This window comes from Ursus arctos, unplaced genomic scaffold (assembly GCF_023065955.2).
Source record: "Ursus arctos isolate Adak ecotype North America unplaced genomic scaffold, UrsArc2.0 scaffold_2, whole genome shotgun sequence".
Classification (NCBI taxonomy): domain Eukaryota; kingdom Metazoa; phylum Chordata; class Mammalia; order Carnivora; family Ursidae; genus Ursus; species Ursus arctos.
The window spans coordinates 69,453,396-69,478,382 of NW_026622874.1; the positions used below are offsets into that span (position 1 = coordinate 69,453,396).

At 53.8% G+C, this 24,987-nt stretch overlaps 2 protein-coding genes across 4 annotated transcripts in view; one reads left to right on the forward strand and one right to left on the reverse strand.

The window, feature by feature from the left end:
- On the forward strand, positions 1-18,807 carry DNAAF8 (dynein axonemal assembly factor 8). Its single transcript, XM_026520396.4, has 9 exons — positions 1-372; positions 2,872-3,045; positions 4,248-4,376; positions 6,309-6,821; positions 8,111-8,225; positions 9,499-9,637; positions 10,780-10,911; positions 11,282-11,395; positions 12,164-18,807. Exons 2-9 carry the CDS (start codon positions 2,890-2,892, stop codon positions 12,444-12,446), a joined length of 1,581 nt encoding a protein of 526 aa, XP_026376181.2. The 5' UTR covers positions 1-372; positions 2,872-2,889; the 3' UTR covers positions 12,447-18,807.
- ZNF500 (zinc finger protein 500) overlaps positions 14,246-24,987 on the reverse strand; it is a 16,742-nt gene continuing 6,000 nt past the window's right edge. The window contains exons 4-9 of one of the 3 annotated variants that reach the window (XM_057315079.1): positions 24,788-24,965; positions 21,417-21,914; positions 19,624-19,807; positions 19,339-19,406; positions 18,021-18,129; positions 14,246-16,205 (exon numbers count right to left, since the gene is read on the reverse strand). In XM_057315079.1, coding sequence (XP_057171062.1) covers positions 15,520-16,205; positions 18,021-18,129; positions 19,339-19,406; positions 19,624-19,807; positions 21,417-21,914; positions 24,788-24,808 — 1,566 coding nt within the window. In that variant the 5' untranslated portion in view covers positions 24,809-24,965 and the 3' untranslated portion in view covers positions 14,246-15,519. The other 2 variants (XM_026520398.4, XM_048224871.2) reach the window with 2 other exon arrangements.

Below are 24,987 nucleotides of genomic sequence, written 5' to 3' on the forward strand. Positions count from 1 at the left end.
AGCTCTCGGCGCCGCCGTGCAATTCGTCCGTCCCGCACCCGAACCTTCCGGTCAGCTCGCCCGGCTCGCTGTGTGACGCCCACAGCAGCCAATGAACAGGGGGAGTTCGCCCTGCCCCGCCCCTCCCCTGGCCGGGGGAGCCAATCCTGTTTCAAGGGAGGCAGGACGCGCCAAGTCCCGAAAGAGGAGCAGGGGGAAAAGTGCGGTTGGCAGTCCAGTAATCTAAGACTCTGCCGAGGGGGAATTCTGAAGGCCGTGACAGCTTCCGTAGTCGCGCCGCGGCCCGAGGGGCCGAGCGCGTCCGGAGGGACGCACTGGGGACTGTTTATAGCCCTGTCAGGACCGCGCAGAGAGGGGAGGCGGAGGCTTGAGGTGAGTGGCCTCGGGCCTGCCGCGGCTGCGAACCTGCAGGTCGGGATTTGGACAGGACGGCGGGAAACGGGGAGTGGGGGTGGGTGGGAAGACGGGCGAAGTGTTTTCCTGTTTCCCAGCTTTAGAATTTTAAAAGGCTGACCCGGGAGGCCGTTGGCGTCTGGTTGTCATAACAACAGGGCGCCCCCGGGCTGGAGGGGGGCGGGGCTAACGGGCTGCAGCCAAGAAACGGACATGGAGACGGCGCCAGGATTCGGAGGAGACTGCCGGGGCTCTTTGGCTTAGCGTTAGATGTTAACCCTAGTCCGCCGGATGAGCCGATGTCCTCACCTGGGCGTTCAGGACCCTGCGCTATCTGGTTCATTTTCACCGCATATTCCAGCAACGGATACCTTCTTCCCCCAAGCTTTTGGGCAGTTTTCGCTCCTCTGAGCCACTGTATCTGCTCTTCCTGCAGCCTGTAGTGCCTTTCCCTCCCCTGTTGCCTTGCCTACCTAGAAGAACCTAGTCGCTGGTAGCCGCCTTCATCTCCGTGATTCTGTTGTCCTACAATCTGCCCTACAGAGCCCTGTTTCCAAAAACACATCCCCTTTTGTGTGTATGACTTACAGCCCCACCCTGCTGTTCACAGTTCAGGGTGCACCAAGCTCCTGCTTCAGCTTCGGTAAGCACAGAAGCAGCAAGTACCCCACCACTCACATCTCCTGCGGCTACCCTGATGGGGTATTAGCCAGACACGGCTAGGGCCTGTGTGCTCTCTTCCCATTACCTACGCACAGTGGCCTCTGGCGCTGCAAGGGATGTCCAGACACTGGCTCTGAAGTACATCATCCCACATTCCTAAAGCCACCTTGACCCCTGAGGGACCAGGCTTTCTCCTGTTAGACTCTGGGATACGAGAGGGGGAGGGGTCTGGTTAAATGCCTGGGTAGAGGGGGTTAATCTGAGTGGTGACCCAAAAATATCTCCTGGGGACTCCAAAATGTCTATTCCTGTGTAAGGGGGCAGTAAATTGTAGTGGGGCTTGAAATCCCCTCTAACTTTGATAAAAATTCTGTCTTTGCTATTTGCTAACAACATAACTTCTCTGAGTCTGTAAAATGCAGATAATAATACTATCTATGTTGTGTGGGATATAGTTTACATAGTCTGTATATCATACTCACAAATTCCATTTATCATATACATATACCTACGTATGTATATAAATTGTTACATCCCACTATATATATCTACATACAGTTTGACCCTTGAACAACACAGGGGCTAGGGGTGCCGACCCCCCACGCAGTCAAAATCCACATGCACTTTTTTTAAGATTTCATTTTTAAGGGGCTCAGTCGGTTAAGCATCTGCCTTCGGGTGGCTCAGTTAAGTGTCTGCCTTCGGCTCAGGTCATGATCCCAGGTCCTGGGGTAGAGTCCTACAGGGAGCTCCTTGCTCAGCAGGGAGCCTGCTTCTCCCTGTCCCTCTGCCCCTCCGCCACTGCCCCCACCCCCTGCCCCCCGCCGCTCTTGCTCTCTTTCTCTCTCTGACAAATAAATAAAATCTTTGAAAAAAGATTGGGCAGAGGAAGAAGCAGGCTCTCCGCTGAGCAAGGAGCCGGATGAGGGACTCTATCCCAGGACCCCAGGATCATGGCCTGAACTGAAGGCAGACTCAACCGACTGAGCCACTCAGGTGTCCCCCGCAAAGATTTTATTTTTGAGTAATTTCTGTACCCAATGTGGAACTCAAAACTTACAAACCCGCAATCAAGCGTGACATGCTCTACCGACTGAGCAAGCCAGGCACCCCTCCACATACAACTTTTGACTCCCCCAAAACTTAGCTACTAATAGCCTACTGTTGATTGAAAGCCTAACCGATAACATAATTAGTCGATGAAGACATATTTTGTAAATGTATTATATATTGTATTCCCACATAAAGTAAGCTAGAGGAAAGAAAATGTTAAGAAAATCATGAGAAAATACATTTACAGTACTGAACTATATGTATAGAAGAAAATCTGCATACAAGTAGATGGGTGCAGCTCAACCCCGTGTTGCTTAAGTGTCAGCTGTGTATCTGGGCTCCACCTGCACCACACACACGATGAGAGCACAGTGACTGACAGGAACAGGAACCCACAGAACCAGAAGGGAAACCAAGTGGAAGGTCTGGGAGTCTGTTTTCATCCCCCACAGTGTGGTAGGTGCTTTGAAAAGGCAGCCCTGGGGCGCCTGGGTGGCTCAGTTGTTAAGCGTCTGCCTTCGGCCTGGGGAGTGATTCCGGAGTCCTGGGATTGAGCCCCGCATCAGGCTCCCTGCCCCGCTGGGAGCCTGCTTCTTCCTCTCCCACTCCCCATGCTTGTGTTCCCTCTCTCTCTGACTGTCTCTGTCTGTCAAATAAAAAAATTAAAAAATAAAAAAAAAGGGCAGCCCTCCCCCCAGCCCCACCCTGAGCTCTTGACCCTTGGCCCCAGTACCCTCTCACTTCACCCTGTGTCCCCTGCAGGGCTGCTTGGATGATGGCATGCTAAGAAGCACCCCTGGAGCCTGGGCCCTCATGGCATCCCAGGACAAAGATGAGGAGTCCTCACCTTGCTGGGCCTCCCAGACAGGGCCCTGGGATGCCATCCTTGAGGCCGTCAGGGAGCAGCTCCCGTCTCTGGACTCAGATTCCTCCTTGGTAAGCAAGCGCCTTCTTCCCATGTCTTCCTAGGCCCTGACTGCCCTTTCTTCCCATGGCAAACATGATGCTGACCCATGAACAGCTTTAGAGCTTATCAGCTTCTGTGTTTGTCATAATCCGGTTTTTGTTCTCTGAATACATTTATTGGTACTTGGCATCCTCATGGGCCATTTCAGTGACCCCAAACCATGAGTGGAGAATTCCTCCAAGAGCATATCATGATGCATTGAAATGGTAGCATGCATTCATTGAACAAACATTAATGGAGCCTATTTTGCCTTTTCAAGAACAAGAAGCGCTCTGTAATGTTATGCACCTGGCAGACCCTGCCTCGCGGTGATGGTAATTGTGTTTCTAGTTTCTACTGACTAACATTGAACACTGAATGGAGAACACTGGGTGACAAAAGTGACTCTGAATTCAGTCTTAAATGAGCTGTACCAGCAACTCCACATAGTGGAGAGTGGGCACGTGCGCACGCATAAGACGTGACAGCGCCCCTACTGATGGTGAAAGGTAAAGAAGGCACCGGGCAGGAGCTCCTTAGTAGTGGGTGCCCAACACACAGGTGCAGGAAGGCATTTCAAGAAGGCTCAGGGGTGATAGAAGTAGCCCGTCGGGTTCGGGTGCTACCAGGGATACCTGCAAAGATGAGCACAACACAGCTGCCTGGGCCTTGGGGAATCTTCCAGTGTGTGGCAAGGCTAACGGAGAGTAGATAATGTGACCCCAGTACCTTGTCATGTCTCCAGCCTCGTTTGCTCTCACCCTCAGATATCCTCGTGAGGTGAGCTGGGGACTTAAGTGTCCCCTCTCCCCTTAGAGGCACCAAGGCTCTGTGTCATTTAAGTGTTGGCTGAAGGTTGAAGGGCAGGGGGAGAGCTGGGCTCTTCTTTCAGCTACCACCTCGCTGCCCTGTTCATTCAATGCTGGGTATTAACTGAGTACCTGTTATGTGCAAGGTCTTAGGGGGCAGCAGGTCTGTGCAGAACCGGGAGCCGTGCATCTCACTTTTACAAGATTGTGCGGCCGAGCCCTTTTCTAAAGCAGTGGCAGGAACCAGCTAGGGCAAGGGCCTCTGGCAGAAAACTAATCTCCCCAGATCACTCCTGAGCAGCAGGGCAAGGGGGGGTGGAACCTGAAGCCCTTCTGGCTCTGCCACTGCCCTGGAATCCAAAAGTCCTCTCGTTTGTCCACAGTCAGACTGCGGGGCAGAGGAGCTGTTCATCTTCCAGCGAGATCAAACTGCCCTGATCCCAGACTTGTCAGAGGAGCTGGCTGAAGACCCTGCCAGGGCCTGGCTTGCTACGGTCGATGGGTCTCCTGAGGTCTGTAGGAGGCAGGCTCTGGGGATCCATGACGCTGGGACCCTGCGGGCAGAATGGGTTATGGGTGTGGGTGTCCATACTCTCACTAGACCCTAACATCAGTGGGGGTCAAAGAGGTTAAAACCCCAGCACTCCCTAAACATTTGATTTAATAAGGGTGGCAGTGGGGATTCAGAGGTAAGAAGGTGCCCCTAGCTGGAGAGGCGAGGTGAACGCGAGAAACAATTAGGAAACACCACAGCACACCCTATGACTAAGTATCATAGTTAGTCATCGCCAACCATCAGAGTAAATTTTCCCATTTTCTTGTCTTCCCACTTCCAGAGACCAAAAACTCTATCTAAAATTAATGGCTTGGTGCTTAAAATTAATTGCTGCCTTTATAAATAGAATCCGTCAATAGGCTTTCATCACTGTGCAGGTCCCCAACTGGTCAGTCCTGTTTGGCTCTTGTTAAAAGCTCCAGGAGACTGGTTTAGCTCCGTTGTAACTATTACAACTAGTGGTCACTCATTAACCAGGGGAATGGGGGATATTGTCAAAGACCAACAGAGTCAGACATTCAAAGCCGTGAAAACCGACTTTATTTGGCAACTGGTGACAGCAGGGGAAAGAGCTGAGCTCCGTCTGGTTTGTGCAGGGTGACTGGGGTGTTAAAGGGAGAAGGAGGGAGGGGGAGAGCAGGGCCCACGAGAGTCAGGGTGGTGAACGGTCACAGAGAGCCCGTCAGTGTGGGTGTGACCGGGCCAGGAGGTGTGTTGCTGGCAGTTATGGAAGTCAGCAGTCTAGCCTCCCACGGAGAAGGGAGACAGAGGCCAGGTCCTTCCAAAGGAATGGCTCTCAGGCCCATGACAGGTGCTTCTCGGTTATAAGGGTATTACTCACAATAATAAACCCTTTTTAGTAAATGCTCTAAGAAAGGGAGGTCAGCTGTTGGCTGGAACAAACACTAGATTCTCCCTGCAGCATTGAGCTTTCTCGGGCAGGGCTGGGGTCATCCTAGCCGTATGCTGCTGGAAGCCTTGCTAGAGTCTGGTCAAGTCTGTCCGTGCTGGTTTGGGCAGAGTGGTTATGTGCCGGCAGTCTGTACTTCTCAGTGCAAGCACTGACTGACCCAGGGTCATCTGATAGAACCAGGCAGGGCATGTCTCCTACCCATCACCGTGACAGACATCACCCACTCACCCAGCCGTGCCTAGAAGTAAACCCCAAGCAGGAGAAACTCCCAGGGCTGCCAAGACTCTGGTTAGTGCAGGTGCGGCAACGTCCACATGGATTTATCTCGTGTTTTCTTCATTTCTACTACTACCTTGGCGACTCTTCTGGAGAATTTTTTTTTTTCCGTTTGGATGGGACAGCCTGCACCAACTCATGGGGGCAGAGGCTGTGGGCTTGCTCTGGAGTCAAAAGGCCTGGCTTTCTTCTTGTCCACCTGTTAAGAGCTGTGTGGCCAAAAGGTAGAAACCACCCAAGTATCCATCAACAAACAAAATGGACGGACAAAACGTGGTGTATCCATACAATGGAACAGTATGCAGTCCGTGAAAGGGAACCAAGTACTGACACATGCCACTGCCTCAGTGGACCTTGGAAACACCAAGCTAAGCAAGGACACAAAAGGACAAATACTGTAGGAGTCCACTTACATGAAGTATCTAGAATAGGCAAAGCCACAGAGACAGAAAGTAGACCGGAGGTTACTGGTGGCTGGGGGCGGGGAGGCACAGCCCCTGCGGGCTGATAAAAAAGCTTTGGAAATAGACAGCGGTGACGACGGTTGCACATTCTGAATGTACTTAATGCCACTGAATGACACATTTAAAACTGGTGAAAATAGCAAATGTTAGGTCACATACATATTTTACTACCACAGACTTAAAAATTCCCGAAGTATGTTTTTGAGGATGCTAAGGACATCTGTTTTCTCCACAGCCCGGTGTGGTGCCTGCGGAACTCACTGCAGAACCCTGGAAGGAGTGGGCCGCAAAGACAAAGGGGGCTGCCTCTGTGCAAGGCGGGGATCCTGGTGGGCCTGTAGAGAGCTGTGGTGAGGCCAGTTCCCTTCTTCAGGTGCCCGAGGACACCCCCACGTGGCAGGAAGGCAACCATGGGGCTGTGTCCTTCGACACCCAGGGTCCTCCCCGGGGGCCACATGGAGAAGCCACCTTCTCCCCCTGGGAGGGTGACCCGAAAACAGAACCCCTGGACGCTGGCTCACAAGCCCACCGGGGCACAGACTCCACAGACCGCAGAGCCCTCCGAAGGGAGAGAAGGAGGATGATTGAGAAGGACATACTCCATAAGGTTACCTGGGATGCCCGGGACCCAGCCTGCAGTGAGCAAAGTCCAGTGAAGGAGGTGCCCTGTGCCATGGCAGCAGCAGGTCTGAGACCAGAAATGCCCCCAGAGAGGCCCCGGGAAGGGCCTCCAGTGCTCTCCCTCAAGGTAGGCAACCCCCTAGCCTGCGCTACCTCAGAGGGGTCCCTTGCACGGTGGCTAACCTGAGGCCTGGCCCACTACATCTGGCCTAGTCTATCTGGGCTGCTGTGACAAACTCTCATAGACTAGGGGGGCTTAAACCCCAGAAATTAATCTCTCACAGCTCTAGAGACTGGGGAGTCTAGGACCACAGCACTGGCACATTTGATGTCTGGTGAGAGCCTGTTTCCAGGCTCACAGATGGCATCTTCTGGCCGGGTCCTCGTGTAGAAGGGGCAAGGAAGCTCTCTGGGCCTCTTTTATAAGAGCTCCACCTTCCTGACCTAGTAATCACCTCCCAACAGCCCCACCTCCCAAACACCATTGCACTAGGGGTGAGGATTTCAACCTGTGAATTTTGGAGGGACACATTTAGTCTACAGCAACGACCTTAGGCCCCTAAGCCCATGGTCCCAGGTCCTTCAGCGGGCAGTCATGCCTGTGTCAGTGGGTGTGTGGGTTACCTCTGGGGTTATCGTCTCCACGGGACAGAGAAAACCACTGCACCTGTGTCTGTTTTACAAAGTTGTGACATAGGTGAGGCCCTGGACGCCTGTGGAAACCAAATTACCGCCCCCAGGGAGGTGGGCTCGTCAGAAAAGGTCCAGCATGACATTTAAACATCGTGCAATTCCTTTTTGCCTTATTTGCAAATTTTGATAATTTTCTTAACGGAGAGAAAACTGGCATCAGGTTGCACATGAAGGTCATTTTTATCAATTTTATTCTTCTCGACTGCTGTTGAAGTAAGCCAGTCTTTCCTGTCTGCTTGCCCCAAAACACTTGTTTTCACTCACCTCTAGGGCTGAAGGAGTTGCAAGAGGGTCCACAAGAAACACCAATTCCTACTTAACTTCCTCCCTCCTCTCGTCACAGCCAGGAGCCCCCAGCACTCTCCTCCAAGTCCTCCTGTGACAGCACCAGCCCAGAACAACCTGTTCCTTCATAGAGCAGAACGTTTAAACCTCCCAGCCCTACACCTGTATGAACCTAAGGAGCCTAAGACGACACTGGGTTTCCAGGCCCAACAGTGTTTGTACCAAAAAAACAAAAGTCCTGCTCAAAAAAGGCGTAGGAAGGCCATGGCAGGAGGTGTGGGTGAGAGAGTGCTCAGGTGGGAAGGCACCTAAACCCTGGGGGTTTCTAACCCACATCAACCCACGATGGCCTCCGTTGGTCACAGCAGCTGTGGAATCGGGCACTCCCGCCACCAGGACCCTGTGGCTGCCTCGTAATCACTGCTTTAATTATTTCAGGAACTTGAAGAGTGGGATTTGGATCACATCCTTCAGAGTCTGGCAGGGCAAGAAGGCGACAGGGGAGATCACACACCTAGAGCCTCGTGGTGGGCAGCTGACCGCCTGGCCCGAGGTTTGACCTTGAATTCCAGGACCCAAATACATCCCCACAAGCAGCTCCTTCCGGGTCGTCTCAATAAAATAGGGTCAGCCCTGCAGCCCACCCTGTCCTCTCTGTTGCTCAGCCCTCATGGTCCCAAACACGTAGGTGCCAGTCCGTGGAAACTTCCATCCATTCATCCACTCATTATATGTATATGACCTACTGGGTGTCGGGATGTGAAGGAGGCCCTGCAGATAGGACAGAGGGGCCTTCAGACAGGTCCCTACCCTTGACTCACAACTTTCCCTCCTGCCCACCTCCTTGGGCCTTCCTCTTTCTTAGAGCAAAGCAATCTGCCATTTGTGCTCCTTTAGCTGGCCGCTAAGCACACCCTGCCTCCACTGACCTCCCCACTGACGAGAAAGCCAGGGATGTGATTTATTGCATTTGTGCCCTTGCTCTGGGCAGTTCTGTAAATAAGAGGAAAGCTCCTCTTCCCCTCTCCAGCCACCCTGGGCCACAAAGGGAGTAGAAGCTGATCTGAGGGAGGCAAAGAGCAAGGAGGTGTGGGGATTCCAGGCTCCAATTCCAGAGCACACCTCCTCTGTGGCTGATAGCCGCTGGTGCTGTTTCCACGTGGTTTTGTTTGTAATTTAAAGCCTTACAGCAGCGTGTGGAGAAACCGTCCCTCCTCTAAGGCCGGGCAGGGCTGGGCGCTGGAACCGATACACCCTTTTTGGAGGGTGATGTGGCAGAATCCATTCTCTACTTAAAGCCATATAAGCCTTTGATCCACTCATTCCACTGCTAAAATCTATCCCAAACACACACCCCAGTGGGTAAAGATGTGTATTTACGGATGTTCGTTACACCACTGTTAATGATTGTGAAAATTCGGAAATGACCCCTATTCAGTATTCAATAGGAGCCAAGCTAAATCCGTCACACCACAGAATGCTCCAGAGCTCAATGAAGAGAATCTATGTGTATTAACACGGAACGACAAAATCTATTTAGTGAAAAAAAATCTGTAGAGGATAATCCTGTTCATTATGGTTCCCTCTGACGAGTGGGACTGGGGGGTGAGGAAGTGAGGTAAACCTACCTTACGGGGCTTGCGTACTTATCACTCCCCTGGTCCTGCGGAGCGGGAGGTGGGGTCCTCATAAAGGGCTGTGAGTGGCAGAGGGGGTGCACAGAGAGGTAGATCCACACAGGGGAGTCCAAAGGGTCCTAAGGCTCAGGCTGCTGGCAGTCACACCGTGGGTGTCCCCGCTCAGCAGCCTCCCTGCTTTCCCATCAGACCACCCCCTGCCAAACAGCCAGGACAGGCTCATGGAACAGCTCATTCTTCTGTGCGCCACACAGTCCAGAGCCCCTTCTGCCTGGAGGGTGCCTGCCGACACACCCCAGGACACCATGCGGCGGGAGGCCAGGAGCAGGTGAGACGTCTGCCAGCCAGAGCCCCTGTCCTCTCTCTGGAACTGGCCACGGCCTTGCAGCGTGAACCAGGTCTACCCTGGGTGGGGCACTTGATGTATAGTTCTCATTTCATCTCAAGAATCTGATCAGGTTGGTGCTGCAATTATCTCCATTTTATAGAAGGAGAAACTGAGGCTCAGAGGTTGGCTTACCCAGGCCATACATGGCAGAGCTGGGACTCAAGCCGCAAAGCACCTGCTCTTCACACCCCCAGGGAACCCTCCCTTCACCATCCACATGGCTCCCCCAGAGTAGGACCCTGCCCCTCTGGCCACTGTTAATTATGTCAGTCCTGGAGTCTGAGCTGAGCCAGGCCAATCAGAGCCTTTCTGTGAGAATTTCCAATCTCCCTGTCTCTGGGTGCGAGTGGGAAGGCAGAGAAAGGCCAGCTGTAGTGAGAAACACTGAAACTGGAGGGGAGAGGTGGGCACAGGGCACTGGGATCCCTTAAAACCTAGCTTCCCGCACTTTAGGAATCTGAGAGCCAGTGAATTCTCCTTTTCACCCAAGCTAGTTGGAGTGGGCTTCTGTTCCTGGCAACCCAGTGACCAATAGAAATATCTAGGGATGCCTGGGTGGCTCAGTCAGTTGAGTGACCAACTCTTGGTTTTGGCTCAGGTCATGATCTTGGGTTCCACACTCAGAGGAGAATGTGCTTCTCTTCTCCCTTTCCCTCTGCTCCTTCCCACCCCCCTTGTGCTCGCTCTCTCAAGTCTTTAAAAAAAAAAAAAAGGAAAAGAAAAAGCAATGTCTAGACCCGTACTGTCCAGTCGGTAGCCACTGGCCACACATGGTTACTGAACTCTTGGAACGTGGCTGGTGCAACTGAGGAAATGAATTTTTAAAATTTATTTTATTTTTAAATTTACTTGTAATTAGCTTACAAGTAAATTTAAATAGCTACTTGTGGCAAGTGGCTACCACACTGGGAAGCAGAGATACAGAACATTTCAGTCACCATGGACAGTCCAGTTGATCAGCGCTGGCCAAATCTTGAGGGTTGTTCTGAAGAGCAAAAGAGCAGGTGCATTTACAGGACCTACCTCAGGTCACACCGTAATCACCCAGACGTGACTCAGAAAGCCCTGCTCTCTCATCTCAGATCTGTTCCGAGGGAGCCAGGCTTCCAGGCTGAGCTGGGCCTGACACTGGCCAAGAGCCGGCAGCTAAGGAGCCCAGCAGAGCCTCCCACCATCTTCATTGATCTGCGGCCCTCAGAGCCATCAGACCCCAGGTCGGTGGAAAGGTACTGGGAGTGGTGACAGCCCTGCTTTGCAGTGCTCCCATTGGCCTCAGGAGGAGCAGGGGCTCGGACACGTGGGAGTCACGCTGGTGTGGGCCAGTCCCAGAGCACCGCTCAGTGAAGTGCTTTTCGCTGGGAGCTGAGCCTGGCAGACAATCCCGCTTGGTCCCATCAGCAGGCTTTCCCCGCAGGGAGGGAAGAACCCAGGTGGAGCTCTAAGCAAACAGAGCCTGGGCTTTGGTACATCGCCCTGGGGTGTGTCCCTCCACCACTCGGCAGGAAATCCCAGTGGCCTTGCATCAACAGGGAGGCCTGGGTGGCCCGGGGCACATCCCGTGAAGCCAGCTTTCCTCTCCTCCAGCTCCAGCCTCAGCTCCAGCTCCTCTGACAGCGAGGAGGAGGAAGAGGAGACAGTGGCTCTCGGACACCAGGAGGGCCCAGCCGAGCAGGACAGTCCTTCCTTCCGGCGGCTACGGTAACCACCAAGAGGCTCCCACCCCCTGAGGACGTCCCATCTCTGCTTTCCACAGCAAGCCCTCAGCCTGGCACACTGAACATTTGTGCTTTCAGCTCTGTCCTGCACCCACAGGGCCAGCTTGTGTGGGTGAGGGGGGGAGATCTAGGAGGTGGCCCATGGGAACCCACTTGGCCCCCAGCCTGGACTGCTGTCCTCCCAACATCACCAAGGACACCTTAGTTCACTCCTTAAAAGGGATTAGTACTTTCCTTCTGAAAAACAGCTCCCCAGATTGATTTGCTCCCTACTCCTGATAGTACTGGAGGCGAAGAGAAGTTGTTGGGATGGAATGAAGTGGTGGTTGTTGGCTGGAAATGAAAGGCCTGGGTGAAGGAAGAATTGCAGTGTCCCATTCAGAGAAGACCCCACTGGTCCTGGGGCCACTGAGATTTATATGCCGTATCTATTGTTTTTGGAATTGCAAAGTCTGTGGATTCTACCCTCTGGGAATGTCAGAGTCAAATGCAGCTTTTCCCCTAAAGTGGTACATGATTAGGCATATAGGAAAAAAAAAAGAAAAATCTGAGTTGAGAAGTGTCACATGGGTGTGCTCCCAGAAGCCTTGAACATGCTGACATGCCCTGGGACTCAGCACGGGCTGAGACGCCAAAATCTCTCACTTACCATCTTGACAACCAGGGAACACGCTTCTGGAAGCACTCTGGCCCCTTCCTGTGGGGAGGTCTGTTTCCACTTGGTGTTGATTGATCGTCTCTTGTGTCACAGGGACTGCACCGGGAAGAGTCAGCTTCTCCAGCAGCTCAGGGCATTTCGGAAGGGGACGGCTCAGCCCAATCTGCCTGCCACTGGGGGTCCTAGTGGCCAGAAGGCTCAGGTCCCTGAAGATCAAGCCAGCTCCACCACTGGGAGGAAGCAACATGTACCAGCCTGGGCTGAGCAGCACAGCACCCAGGCCAGACGCCCAGGGGAAGGTCCCAGGGCGCTAGGTGACAATCTTGGGCCAGGGACAGCCAGGGAGGCCCCGGTGCCTCCCCTGGGCCAACTGTAGCTGCCTCCAGGACCAGATCGGAGAAGGAGCTGGGCGGGATTCCATTCTCCAACCACAGGCCCAGGCCCCTGGCTCTCCCTTGTTTCCGTGAAAAGGTGCTTCTTCTGCAGCACAGACACTTCAGGCTGCAGGGCAGATCATTCTATGCACTTAGAGCAAAGATGCCAGAACACAGTTGTACACAGAGCATGATGACAGATCCTCTGACAGCGCCTGGGAAGCAGACACCATGGAGAGCACGGTCCGTGCCGACGGTGGGACTGTCCGGTGTTTTCTCTCCTGAGCCTGCACTCTTCTCTTTAGTGCACATCTGTTATTGCCATCACGCAAGCTCTTTCTAAAACTAAAACTTAAGTAAAACATAGTTAGACAATTTCAGGGCTGAAAGGGTCTTGGAAGGGAATTGAGCCTTCTCTTCTGGCTCCCTGGCTGCTTGCTCTTTTATATGCTTACATGAACACACCACACATTCTCTCTCACACACCAAATGGAGTCTTTGATAAAGTGGTGAAGACTGAAGGCTTTTTTCTTTAACCAAGATACAAAGGCACACATCTGTTTTAGGGTCCTTCCGAACTATGGGTGGAGTTGACTTTCCATAGAGTCCTGAGTGTCCTGACACCCAAACGGTCTCCACGGAACAGAGCAGTGCCCCGCCTTGTGGACGACATCCTTCCTGTTACTTTGCAAGCATTTTCCCCCACCGCCCCTCATTTTCAGAGTCCTTTCAGATTGTTCTCAGCCCTGCTGTCCCCAACAGGCTGAAGCCCTGATCTGTGGCTACCTCTGTTCTCTCATCAACTTGTTTCCGAGATTCTGCTTCTCAAAGTCTCTGTCCCACTCCGCCCCACCTGCCCCACAGGAAGAGCAGTCATCTCGAGTCCCCCTGTGACTTGGCAGAGTCCTTGGCATTTGAGCATGTGTTCCAGCATTCAGCTGGGGTCACCACCTGCTAGCATGTGCTGAGGATGAGTAAGAGTCTCTTTCCATCAAGCCCTGCACCGGGCAAGGCCGGCTCTGCCTGGCCTCAGCCAGCCACGATCAGGGCCACAAACCCCACCTGATATGGCCCTGGGGGCACCCACACCAGCCACCACCTGCAATGATGAGGGCCCAGGGGCAAGGCAGCTTCCACCACGGCCACAGGAAGTCACCTGGGCTCCAGGGTCTTGCCCATCTGCAAAAGCCCCTCACCCTCTCTGCTCCAGGGCACATGCAGTGCAGTCAGGGCTCAGGTGCTGGGCAAGCAGACTAAACATGACCACCTCCACCCATGCAGCCTGTCAAGAGCAACGGCCAGCTTTTTTTCCTTTAAACCCATCCTCCCCATCTCTACCCCTTTCAATGCCAGGAAGTTCATTAAGGATGTTTCACAAAATGAGAGAAAATAAACTCTTTGTTCCAAGTTCAACTGGGTGAATGACCATTAAGGAAAGCCAAGCAGATGATGTGGTAGGAGTTCAGATCTGAGTTCAAAGCCAGTTCTGCACCTGGACAAGGTGCTGGAAACACTCAAGGCCTCAGTTTCCCATCTATAAAAGGAGTGTCACAAAAGCCCTATGTCCTAGGACTGCAGGAGAGAATATTCTGCAACAGGGACTAATGTGCCCAGGCCAGGAAGCGGGCGGCCACTCCGGCACCAGCCTGGACATGACAGAAGTGAGCCCACAGACTCATGGCCGCATGGGGAAGGTGGGTGGTTGGCAACACCAGGCGTGCTCAAGAGCCCTGGAAGCCGGCCTAGAAGTGAAAACCATGCTTCAACTGCGTGGCCCCTTCTCTGGAGAACACACAGGGCAGACCTCAGAAGGCCAGAGGGACTGACTTTGTTTATTAAGGGAACCAAGAACAGATCACACACCCTGGAACCTGGGTTACGCTGAAAGGTGGAAAATACCTACAGTGATTGAGTGACAAACAGAATGGAGCACAGCACAAGGTCCAAGGCGACCCCGCCATGGTAAACTGCCATACTCTCTGCATGGAATGTTCCAGAACCAAATGGTTTTAGCAGCTGCCCCAAGACTCCGGTGATGACAAAACAGAACAAGGACTCTCTCCTGCTCCCCTCGGCTGCCCAGGAGAGAGTGGATGTGAACAGATCAGAGGCATGACTGTCTTTGAAAGACCAAGTGGGGCAGCCAAGGCTGCCTGTGTCCTGGCCACTTGGGGCTGGAGCAAAGGCAACCCTAAACTCCTGCCCTGGGGACAGATGGCAAGGCTAGTCAAATCCACAGGCTTCCTCACGGGCTGGAGGAGCCTGGAAGATGGGGTATCAGGGAAATATTCCCACACCAGGCCTTCATCCTTTAGAACAGCCGTGGATCTATGAAGGTGACCCCCAACTCACCCCACTGCCCTGCTGACACCACAAGGATTCGGAAAAAGCCCCCCAGGCCACATACTGAGTGTGGCGAGGCTGGAGGGGAAGGTAGGAGGCCAGGGAAGGCTGGGGTATGTTAATACTGCAAGGAACTGGAGCCATTGAGGTTTCCCCGAAGTGAGTTGACAAGTGTCACCGGCTTCACATTCATCCACAACCTCAGAATGTACCCTTATTTGGAAATAGGGTCTTTGGACATGTAATTAAGACGAGGTCATTCTGGATGGGTCGGGGAGCTAAATCGAAATGACTGTGCCCTTAGAAGAGGACACCAGAGCAGAGAAGAGGCAGAGACGGGAGCGATGTGGCCACAAGCCAAGAACACAGGGAATGCTGGCAACACCAGAAGCCAGGAGAGAGGCGTGGGACGGTCTCTCCCGTCATGGCCTCTGGAGGAAGCAGCCCTGTCCCCATCTTGAGTTTGGACTTCTGGCCTCCTGAACAGTGAGAATCCATCCCTGGGGTGGTGAGCCACCTAGGCTGTGGTCACTGGTACAGTGGCCCCAGGACCAAGGTCCACTGCTCCATGTCCAGCCGTCACTGCCTAACTCAATGGCCGGACTCTTTCCTCGGCCTGGGCACCCGAAATGTCCCACGGCCATGGGCTGGGCCCCCACCAGGGGCAAAAAGGGTGAGTCTGAAATGCCTTCAGATTAGGGTTCTGGTTCCAAGACAGTAACTCCAGCAGCTTCATGAACTCTGACCTTGAAATTCTGAACGGGTCCCCGGAAGCTGGCAGCTCAATGAGTGGCGGCTGGGCTTTGGCCTGGGGGCCTCCTGGAGCCTCGCCGTGTGGCTCTGCGGGCCCGGCAGGTGCTGCTCTCCACTGTGGGTCCGCTGGTGTTTGTGCAGGTCCGTGCCCCGGCGGAAGCCCCTGCCACAAGCCGGGCACATGAAGGGCTTCTCGCCTGCGTGTGTCCTCCGGTGCGCGCTGAAGTGGGAGCTGTTGCTGAAGCGCTTCCCACACTCGGCACAGGCGTAAGGCCGCTCCCCAGTGTGTGTCCTGCGGTGGATGACCAGGCTGGAGCTCTGGCTGAAGCGCTTCCCGCACTCCGCGCACGCGTACGGCTTCTCGCCCGTGTGGACCCTCTGGTGCGTGCTGAAGTTGGAGCGGTCACTGAAGCCCTTCCCGCACACCTGACATTTGTAGGGCCGCTCCCCGGTGTGTGTGCGCTGGTGCTTGGTCAAGTGGGACGTCTTGCTAAAGCCCTTGCCGCACTCGGGGCACATATAAGGCTTTTCAACGTGTCGGGGTCCTCCTCCTTCCAGAGGCTTCTCAGGCCTGGTCATGCTCTTGCCTGGCTCTCGGTCCTGCTCCCTTCTCATCGACACATCCTCCCCGGGGTCCTCTCCATCCTCAAGTGGCGGCACAAGCCCTGGGACAGAGAAAGCACAGTCCCTGAGGCATTCACGGGGAGAGGGGATGCTTCTAGTAAGATGGCAGAGGCTGGGCGGCCGTCCCACCTGAGGAACACGAGAGTGAGCCTCAGAGCACTTAGCAGGGGAGTGTCAGTCAGACCCTGAACGGAGATAATGAACCACAGCCAGCGGCTTGTGAAACCCTCACAACGCCAGTGAGGTGGGTGCTGTTACTGCCCCATTATAAGATGAGGGAACTGAGGCACAGGGGCGTGAAGGAACTTACCCAGAGTCACTCGGCTAGTAAGTTACAGGGCGGGCTCTGGAGTCTGGGTTCATAAAGTTTAGGTCAGGGTTCTCACCGGGTGCAATGGTGGCCTTCAGAGGGCACTTGGCAATGTCCGAAGACATTTTTGGTTGTCCCAACTGGGGAGAAAAGTGTTGCAACTGGCATCTAGTGGGTGGAGGCCAGGGATGCTGGTGAACATGTATAGCTCACAAGATGACATCGTAACAGAGAATTCTACAGCCCCAGTGGCAACAGTGTTTTGGTGTTTAACCAAACAATGGCACCACAGTCAGGCTAAATAATCTCTCAGGATGTTATGTGTAGATCTGCTTAACATCCACAATCAACTGACTGTAGATAATGCAGATCACCCTCCATACCGTGAGTGAGCCTCATCTAATCAGCTGAAGGCCTTAAGAGCAGAACCTGAGGTTTCCCAGGAAGGGACAGAGGGAGAGAGAGAATCCTAGGCAGGCTTCATGCCCGGCATAGAGCCCGACGCAGGGCTTGATCTCACAACGCTGAGATCATGACCTGAGCTGAAATCAAGCTGGACACTTAACTGACTGAGCCACCCAGGTGCCTCCCCCAGAGAAGGAATTCTGCCTCGACTGCAACACAGAAATCCTGCCGGGGTTTCCGGTCAGCTGGCTTGCCCTGCAGATATCAGACTCAGGACCACAACATCAGCTCTCACTCAAATTTCCAGCCTGCGGTCCTGTCCTATAGATTCTGGGTTTGCCAGCCTCCACAATCCTATGAGCCAATTCCTTAAAATAAATGTCTTAACTTACACACACACACACACACACACACACACACACACACACCTTTTGGTTGTTTCTCTGAAGAAACCCTACTGATAGGAAGAAGCATCTCAATTCCTTCAGAACCTGTTTCAGGGAGTGAATGGGTATCCGAGTGTCAAGATGAGCTGAGCAGGAAAGCAGAAGGAATAGTGTTGGGAGGTGAGCTGGGGATGGGGGCGGGGGCGGTAAAGAGAACCTGTGGATGGCCAAGGCCTTGCCAGGAGCCACTCTACCCATGGGAGCCACAGGCAACACAGAGGCTAAAGTGAAACTGGACCAACCATGTGGGTGAAGGAACAAAAGAACAAGGAACCCAGGACAGCTCCAGGCACCTGCCTGGGGTGAGGTGAGCAGCCATACTCTCCCCACTGCAGCTGGGCCCCTGACGGGTCACTAGCAACCCTGGCTTTGCAGGCTGCACTCAGCTGATTGCTAAGCAGACTCTCAGGGAGTGCCCCTGCCCCACCGAACCCACCTGGGCATGGGGTGTGAGTTCCTATTTCAACATGCTCTCCAGTGATCCCTCAGGCCACTGCAGCCTGAGAACTGTTGAACTGGCTTTTGTAAGATGTGGGGAGACATGGAAGATACTGGGCAGGGAGATGCTGGGCCTTGGGTCCCCGAGGCCCACACACAACTGCTGGGAAACGCCAAGCCGGCCACAGCCAGCCTAAGGGAAGGAGGCACCCTCCGAGACCGGCCCACATCAGACACGCCACTGATTAGCAAGTTACCCCTGTTCTCTGGCAGCACGTCCCAGCTGCAGTCCCGCTGAGCCGGGTCCAGGCACTCCCACTCCTCCTGGGACAGGTACGCCGCCATGTCCTCCAAGGTCACTGGCACCTGCTGGAACGCAAGCCACTCAATCCCATGCCACTGCTCCACCACGTGGGCCAGCCTGGTGGGCTCGCCCATCCCTTCCACCTGTATCACAATGGTGGGTCCTGCTTTGCCTCCCCCCACTTCCTCTCTCCAACACTTTCCCTCTCCATATGCTGTTATCTACCCCTCCTCAGGCTCCGCTCACAGAACTACTGAATCCTGCTCCCTGGGAAGACACTGTCACTGCCGTGCTGTCCCACTGCTGCTGGGCCAGAGACAGTGCAGATAGATCCACTGTCTGGAGCTGCTGGTTCCACTGCTGGTTCCCCACGGGCACAAGTTAGGCATGCCCTGCCTCAGCTCAACCAGCCCTGAGACCCTAGTGGGCTGTCTTGGGAACCTCAGGATGCCTCTAGGCCAGTTGTTCCAAATCTAGCACCAGACTGACCTAAGCAGATTAAAACCCAAGCAAACAATGTCTAGAAGAGGCAAATCCAGAGAGACAGAAAGTAGGTTGCCAGGAGCTGGGGAAGGGGGAATGGGAGGGGCTGCTAATGGGTATGGGGTGTCCTGGGGAGGAAACCATTTTGAGGATTGTGATAATGATTGCGTAACTCTATAAATACGCTAAATGCTATGCACTCTAAACAGCTGAGCTGCGTGGTATTTAAACCTCATTAAAGCTGTTATTTTTTAAAAGATTTATTTATTTACTTTAGAACGAGCCAGAGTGAGCATGAGCAGGCGGAGGAGCAGAGGGAGAGAGAATCTTAAGCAGACTCCCCACTGAGCACGGAGCCTGACATGGGGCTTGATCTCACGACCCTGAGATCATGACCTGAGCTGAAATCAAAATTCAGATACTTAACCAACTGGGCCACCCAGGTGCCCCTCAATAAAGCTAGTATTTACACAAACAAGTAAAGGAGACTCCGATTCCAGGCGAGGGCTGGGGGAGGAATCTATATTTTTACCCAAAGTCCCAAGAGTCTAGTGCCCAGCTGGGTTTGAAGCAATTGCCCCAGCTCACCATTAAGCCCCAGAATCCTCTGGGACACACTTAATAGAAGACAGCATCCAAGAGAAGACTTTCGGGAGGAGAAAGTTGGGGTAAAAGGGCCATTCCACAAGGGAGCACCTCTGAGAGATGGACCTGGCACGGGAGAGAAGTGTTCCCATAACAAGGCAGGAGACACACAGGGATGCTGCAGACCGGGAATCCCCACTCACCCGGGACCAGGATGAAACAAAGGATGTAGCTGATGCCGCTATCTCCTGATGCTGGGAGGCCTCTGGGCCTGGGAAAAGAGCAGAGTTTTCAGAGGAGGCCACAGAGCCCACCTGTGTACACAGTAACGAAGGCCCAGACAGGTGCAACAACTCCCCACCTATGCTCAGCTCCCAGGCAGGAACCTGCCCTTCCCACGTGCACAGAGACCCAGCCTCCTGTGACACCCCCTTCACTCTCCTCCTTCCCCTGCAGGGCTTCTGTCTTCTAGAGTGATGGCTACTCACCCCTCTTTGGCCGGAGCTGGGGGCCCCTCTTTGGTCTGCGGCTCCGCTGGGCTGGGGGCTGCTGGCTGAAGCACCCAGACCCTTCCTGCAGAGACAGCACCTCTGGCCTGGCCTCCACTTGGTGTTTCAAGCACTGTTCTCCTGTCCCGTGGGGCAGTACATCATCAGGGAACACCTCCAGGCCCTGCATGCAGACAGAGATCTATCCACCAGCTCCCAGAAGGTTAGGAGGAAACCCATAAGGTGCCCAACCACTTTTGTCTCAGGCACCCCTGGCCATCCTGTTCCCAGGCTCTGCCCAGCTGTGCCTCACCTCCCCCCTGCCCAGGGCTTCCTCCCCCTGCTTGCCCCCATGATCCTCCACATGGCACAGTCCTCCCTCCAGACAGGCTGGGAGAAGGAATGTGAGCTGGGAAGAAGTCAGGCTCCCAAGTAGGATGGAGTGAGACCTGCTCTGTCCCTGTGTGAGTCTCCCTGGTCTCTCCCCATCACACTGCACTGATGTCATTGTCACACTCTTATCCTTCCTTCCTTGGTGCTCCCAATAGACCTGGGCCAGGACGATCCTGAATCAGGTCTCATTTCAGAAGTTCACGCTATTGCACGGCTGTTTTTTGAAGTCACCTACCAGCGCTCTGAAACAATCTATTTCCCAATTTCAGAGAAGGTAAACAGGATGAACTTGCATCTCAGAGTTTACTAAGCTCTGCAACAGTATTTGGGACAAGAGAAATCCCCAGGGAACTGTGAAACAAGTGCCAGGGATCCCTGTGTCAGGCTCAACATTGCACACCTCTAAGAGGAGACAGTCCCCAGAGGTTATGGGGTGCACGGAGACAGAGGGAAGCCATGCTAAGAACCCAATGCCAAGGCTGGAAGGGCTGGGAAGGGATCCTGAGTTCTTGTTGGCCACCATGAGAGCAGGATTTGCTTACTGCAATCAGCTCACACTGTGATCAAGTTTGGGGGGATGTGTTTATACTGCTGGACAAAAGAAAAAGCAGTGTGTGGCCAATGGCACTACCACAGGGAAAAAGATCACCTGTCCTCATTTGCCAAATATTTAATCTGGAAGAACTAATCTAATCGGAGCAAGAGGAATTTGTGAGACCTCCCACTCCTCAAATTTTGTTAGAAGTTGGGAGCATGCTCTAGAGTGGTGCTGCCCACAGAACTTTCCACGATGACAATGTGTCCTATGTCTTCGCCGTCTAGCATCCAGTACAGTGGCCACTGGCCAAGTGTGACGACTAAGCCCTTGAAATGTGGCCGGTGTGACTTAGGAACAACATCTGACGTTTTATTTAGTGTTAATTTAAAAAATCACATGTGGCTGGTAGCCACTGCATGGGATGACACAGCTCTAGAGAGGCTGGGGGCAAGTGGGGGCTCTAAGCAGGGTATCCACCAGCCCCTGCTTTTTCTTCCCAGTGCTCCTCATTCTGGGATCTCTTCAACACCCAGGGCCCTGCCTGGGAAGGTCTCCAGGCTCCCTCCCATCAAAACCTGTGTCTGACCTCTGCTGGGATGATGTTAAAGAACCAAACCACACAGCTCAGAGAGGGCTAGTGGGGCTACATGTGCTTAATCGACGGGTTTACACCCATCGGCCAAGGCTGAGAAACACTTTGCAGTTGCCTTCTTCAATTCACAGGTGCAGGGAGGCCAGTTCCCCCCAATGACCAAGGCAGGCCGTGGCTCCAGAGCCCAAGGAATGCAGACCTCAGGAGCAGGAACCTGAGGTCTTGGGGCCCCATTTCCTCACCTCAGGGCCAAATTGCCCCCCACCTCACCCGCTGCCTCTGTTTCCTGGGCTCCCGCTGCAGCCCTTCCACGAGGACCACGGCCTCCTCACCACTCTCCGGCTGCTGCTCCCGCACCCGGGCCTGGATCTCCCCTGGCAGCACCATCAGGAACTGCTCCAGCACCAGCAGCTCCAGGATTTGCTCCTTGGTGCGCATCTCAGGCTGCAGCCAGCGGCAGCAGAGCTCCCAGAGGCGGCTCAGGGCCTCCCGTGGCCCGGCCACCTCCTGGTAACAAAAGAGCCGGAAGAGCTGGCGGAATGTCTCAGGGCTGGGGTCTTCGGACTCCAGGGAGGGCTCCTCTTCCCAGCAGAAATCCTCCTCCACCTTCACAATCAGGATCTCGTCTTGCTCCGGGGGCAGTGGAGGCTGGAGACCAGGTGTGGTTGCCATTGTTTGGGGGCAGGTCTTGCTTTCTTGTACCTCAGGGCTCAAACTTGTCTCTCCCTGTGCCTCTGGCCAGACACTGGAAATGATGTTTGCCGGGCTCTGTGGAGAAACAATAAAATCATTTGGTGCAGTGTTAGGGCTAGATAAGCATCTACCCTTAAGGTCCTGCCCCTGCCCCAGAGCCACCTCACCCTCACTGGCAAAAGAAAAGGGCTGCAGTAAATCAAAGCGTCCTTATTGCTACTCCACCTGCTAATTCCCTCGCCAATTACTCAAAGCCTCGGTTCCTCATTCAAAAAGTAGAGAGAATGATACCCCTACACAGAGGCTTCTGAGAGGACCAAACGGGGTTTTTGGAAAGGGTTTTGCGCATTGCCTGGAACGGGGTCAGAGTTCAAGGAGCGCTGTTTTCATTATTACGGTTGGCCCCTCTGGGCTGGGGTCCCCTTGGAAATATGGTGAGAACCAGGGCCCCCTCTGCCCAGGAGGACGCGGATTCTGTCACGACCTGACCCCCAATTTCGGGCTCCGCAAGCCCCGAAGGCCCACCGGGTACCCCCGACTGGGGGTATTCTCAGTGACTACAACGGCCTCTTCAACTCAGGTGGAGGGTGAGCAGTGGCCCAGGCCGAACACAAACCCAGGCTCCGGCACGGGCCACGGGATAGAGGCTCGAGGTGGGACACCGCGCCCCGCGTCCGCACTCACCCGCAGCGCGGCAGGCCGGGCCGGGAGCAGGACGGCGGGCGCGGGAAGCGCAGCGGGCAAGGGCTGGAGACCTTCCAGACAAGACTGACAAATCCGCACAATGAACGCCCCAAACCACTCCTCGCGAGCCACGGGCTCAGCCCGCTGTGGGCGGGCCCACAGGAGCACTGTGGGTAATGGAGTCCTCGCGCCATTGGACGAGGGGGCTGTCGAGTGTGGGAATGAGTCTGGACAGGCGGGTGCACGGGGGGCATTGTGGGCAACGTAGTCCTTGGACTGCTGGCCGACCCGCTGTAAGGGGTGAGAGGGAGCCCCCGTGGGCGGGCACGGCGGGAGGCATTGTGGGTAAAGTAGTCCTTGCACCTTCAGTCAGCAGGCGAGGGTTTTGATGCTCCGCAGGTTCTAGGCCATTCTCCCCATGTCCTTTCCAACCGCCCTCCCCTGGCCTGAGAAAAGCATACTGTGGGAGGGGGCTTGTGAATTTACATTTCTACTTATATGGTACTTTGTATGTACGAGGCTCTGTTTTAAGTACTTTCCAATTATCAACAATTCATCTTTCAAACAACCATGGGAGGTAGGTACTATTAGCCATATTTTATAGATGAGGAAAGGAGGCACGCAGAGGTTCAGTGACCTGAAGGTCACACATACTCAGTAAGTGGAGAGCTGCGATGAGGATGGAACCCAGGCATCTGTCCTAGTCCACACCTCCTTAATTTTAGAGACTAGGAAGTGAAGACCCAGAAAGTGACTTCCTTGGGGCATCTTGGGTACCAACTGCTTGTTTCTCTTCTTTGTTAGTTTAATCAACAAATATTTATTGGGCTCTGCTTTGTACCAAGTGGGCACCGTGAATAGGGGGTGAACTAGACAGATGGTCCCTGGTGTTGCTGTCCAGCCTTGGGGAGACTAAGCCCCTGGCCCTTTAAGCAGGTAAAGGGTCATGGTGAGGGTTACCTGCCCAGCACATCATAAGTGCTCCATAAACATCATCACTGATAAGGACCAACTCTGGCATCCCGGACCTAGCACCTGACCCCATCCTCCCACTAGCTTTTCTTCCCATCCTACTCTATTCTCTCTCATGTTTCATTTTCCCCACTATATCCAACATGCAGTTTTTATTGTGAGCACGCTGAGCAGAACAAGACACTGGGCTGCCCATGACTGATTTTTGGACACTGCCCCTTCCTGAGTGGGAGGCATCTTTAAGGGCAGATTTCAGGACTGTCCCAGGCCTCCACAGTCTTGTGGTGGGGCCTGAAGAAAGGACCAATATGCCTCAGTTTCTCCTTCAACATGGGGTTGCTGGTCAGGGATGTTAGAATGAACTAACACCAAAGTGTAGAGCGACTCAGAGAATTGGTGCTTAAGTCCAACACAAGAGGCCTGCGCTCAGTCTGCTTTGGGAGGATGTGCAAGGGGGAACTTTGAACAAGTCACGGGGAGTATGTAGCAGGGGAGGGAAAAGAGAGAACAAATAAAGTAGGAAAGGGAAAAGGAGGAAAACAGAAGAGGCTGATGGAGAATCTGAGGGGAAATCAGCAGGTTCTGTAGCACTGCCTGACCATGATCTGATGCAGAGGGTGCTGGATTCTGTGTAAGGGAGCAGAGAGGTGTGGGGACGCCAGCATTTCCAAAGTTGTGCCATGCCTTCCACTTTCTAACTGCCTCCTGGTTAGCTGTGGGGAGAGGCATCTTCTCCTCAGAGCCATATGTACAGAAGTTAGCGAGTCTATGTAGTGACCAAGGCCTGGCTGACATAGCCCTGGCCCTCTCCTGTCTGGGAAATTCTCAGCGACTACAACCAACAGAGATTTAAAGGACAAATTTCTGCTTTGCTCAGGATTTTGTGTTTGTTTGTTTGTTTAGGATTTCTGTCTTTTTTAAAAGATTTTAGAGAGAGAGCGCATGAGTGGAGGGGTAGACGGAGAAGCAGACTCCCCGCTGAGCAGGGAGCCCGACAAGGGGCTGGACCCAGGGCCCTGGGATCATGACCTGAACCACCCAGGTGCCCCTCAGATTCCGGTCTTAATTCTACTTTGTGGGAGACGCAAACATGTAGTGCCTAACAAATGTAAATTAGGATGAATTTGGGCCTCCACAGACAAACACCCAGACCAGGGCTTCAAATCCCGGTTCCACCACTTATTAACTAGGTACGCCTTACCCTCCTCACCAATAAAATGGGGATTGCCAAAGCTCCAACTTCAGAGGGCTGAGGGACTGTGGGATTAGATGAGATTATGTTTGTAAAGCACCTGTGACAATGTCCAGCACATAACAAATGCTCCTTAAGCATTGGCTCTAGCTTCATGACTTGCAGCCGCAATGAGATGAAATACGTGGGTCTCCGTGTGTGGGTCTTGGAGACCTGGTGCCGTGGAGTTCCTGTAAGAGGTCCGTGGGTCCACGAAGGCCCCAAGCATTGTTCATAGTCTGAATGAAAAGTATTTATAGT

Bases quoted from the DNA above. Each gene is read 5' to 3' on its own strand.
- DNAAF8 (XM_026520396.4), top strand. From the start codon at position 2,890: ATGCTAAGAAGCACCCCTGGAGCCTGGGCCCTCATGGCATCCCAGGAC. The intron at 4,377-6,308 runs GTCTGTAGGAGG...TTTTCTCCACAG, and splicing joins CGGTCGATGGGTCTCCTGAG to CCCGGTGTGGTGCCTGCGGA. The intron at 8,226-9,498 runs GTTTGACCTTGA...CTTTCCCATCAG, and splicing joins AGCTGACCGCCTGGCCCGAG to ACCACCCCCTGCCAAACAGC.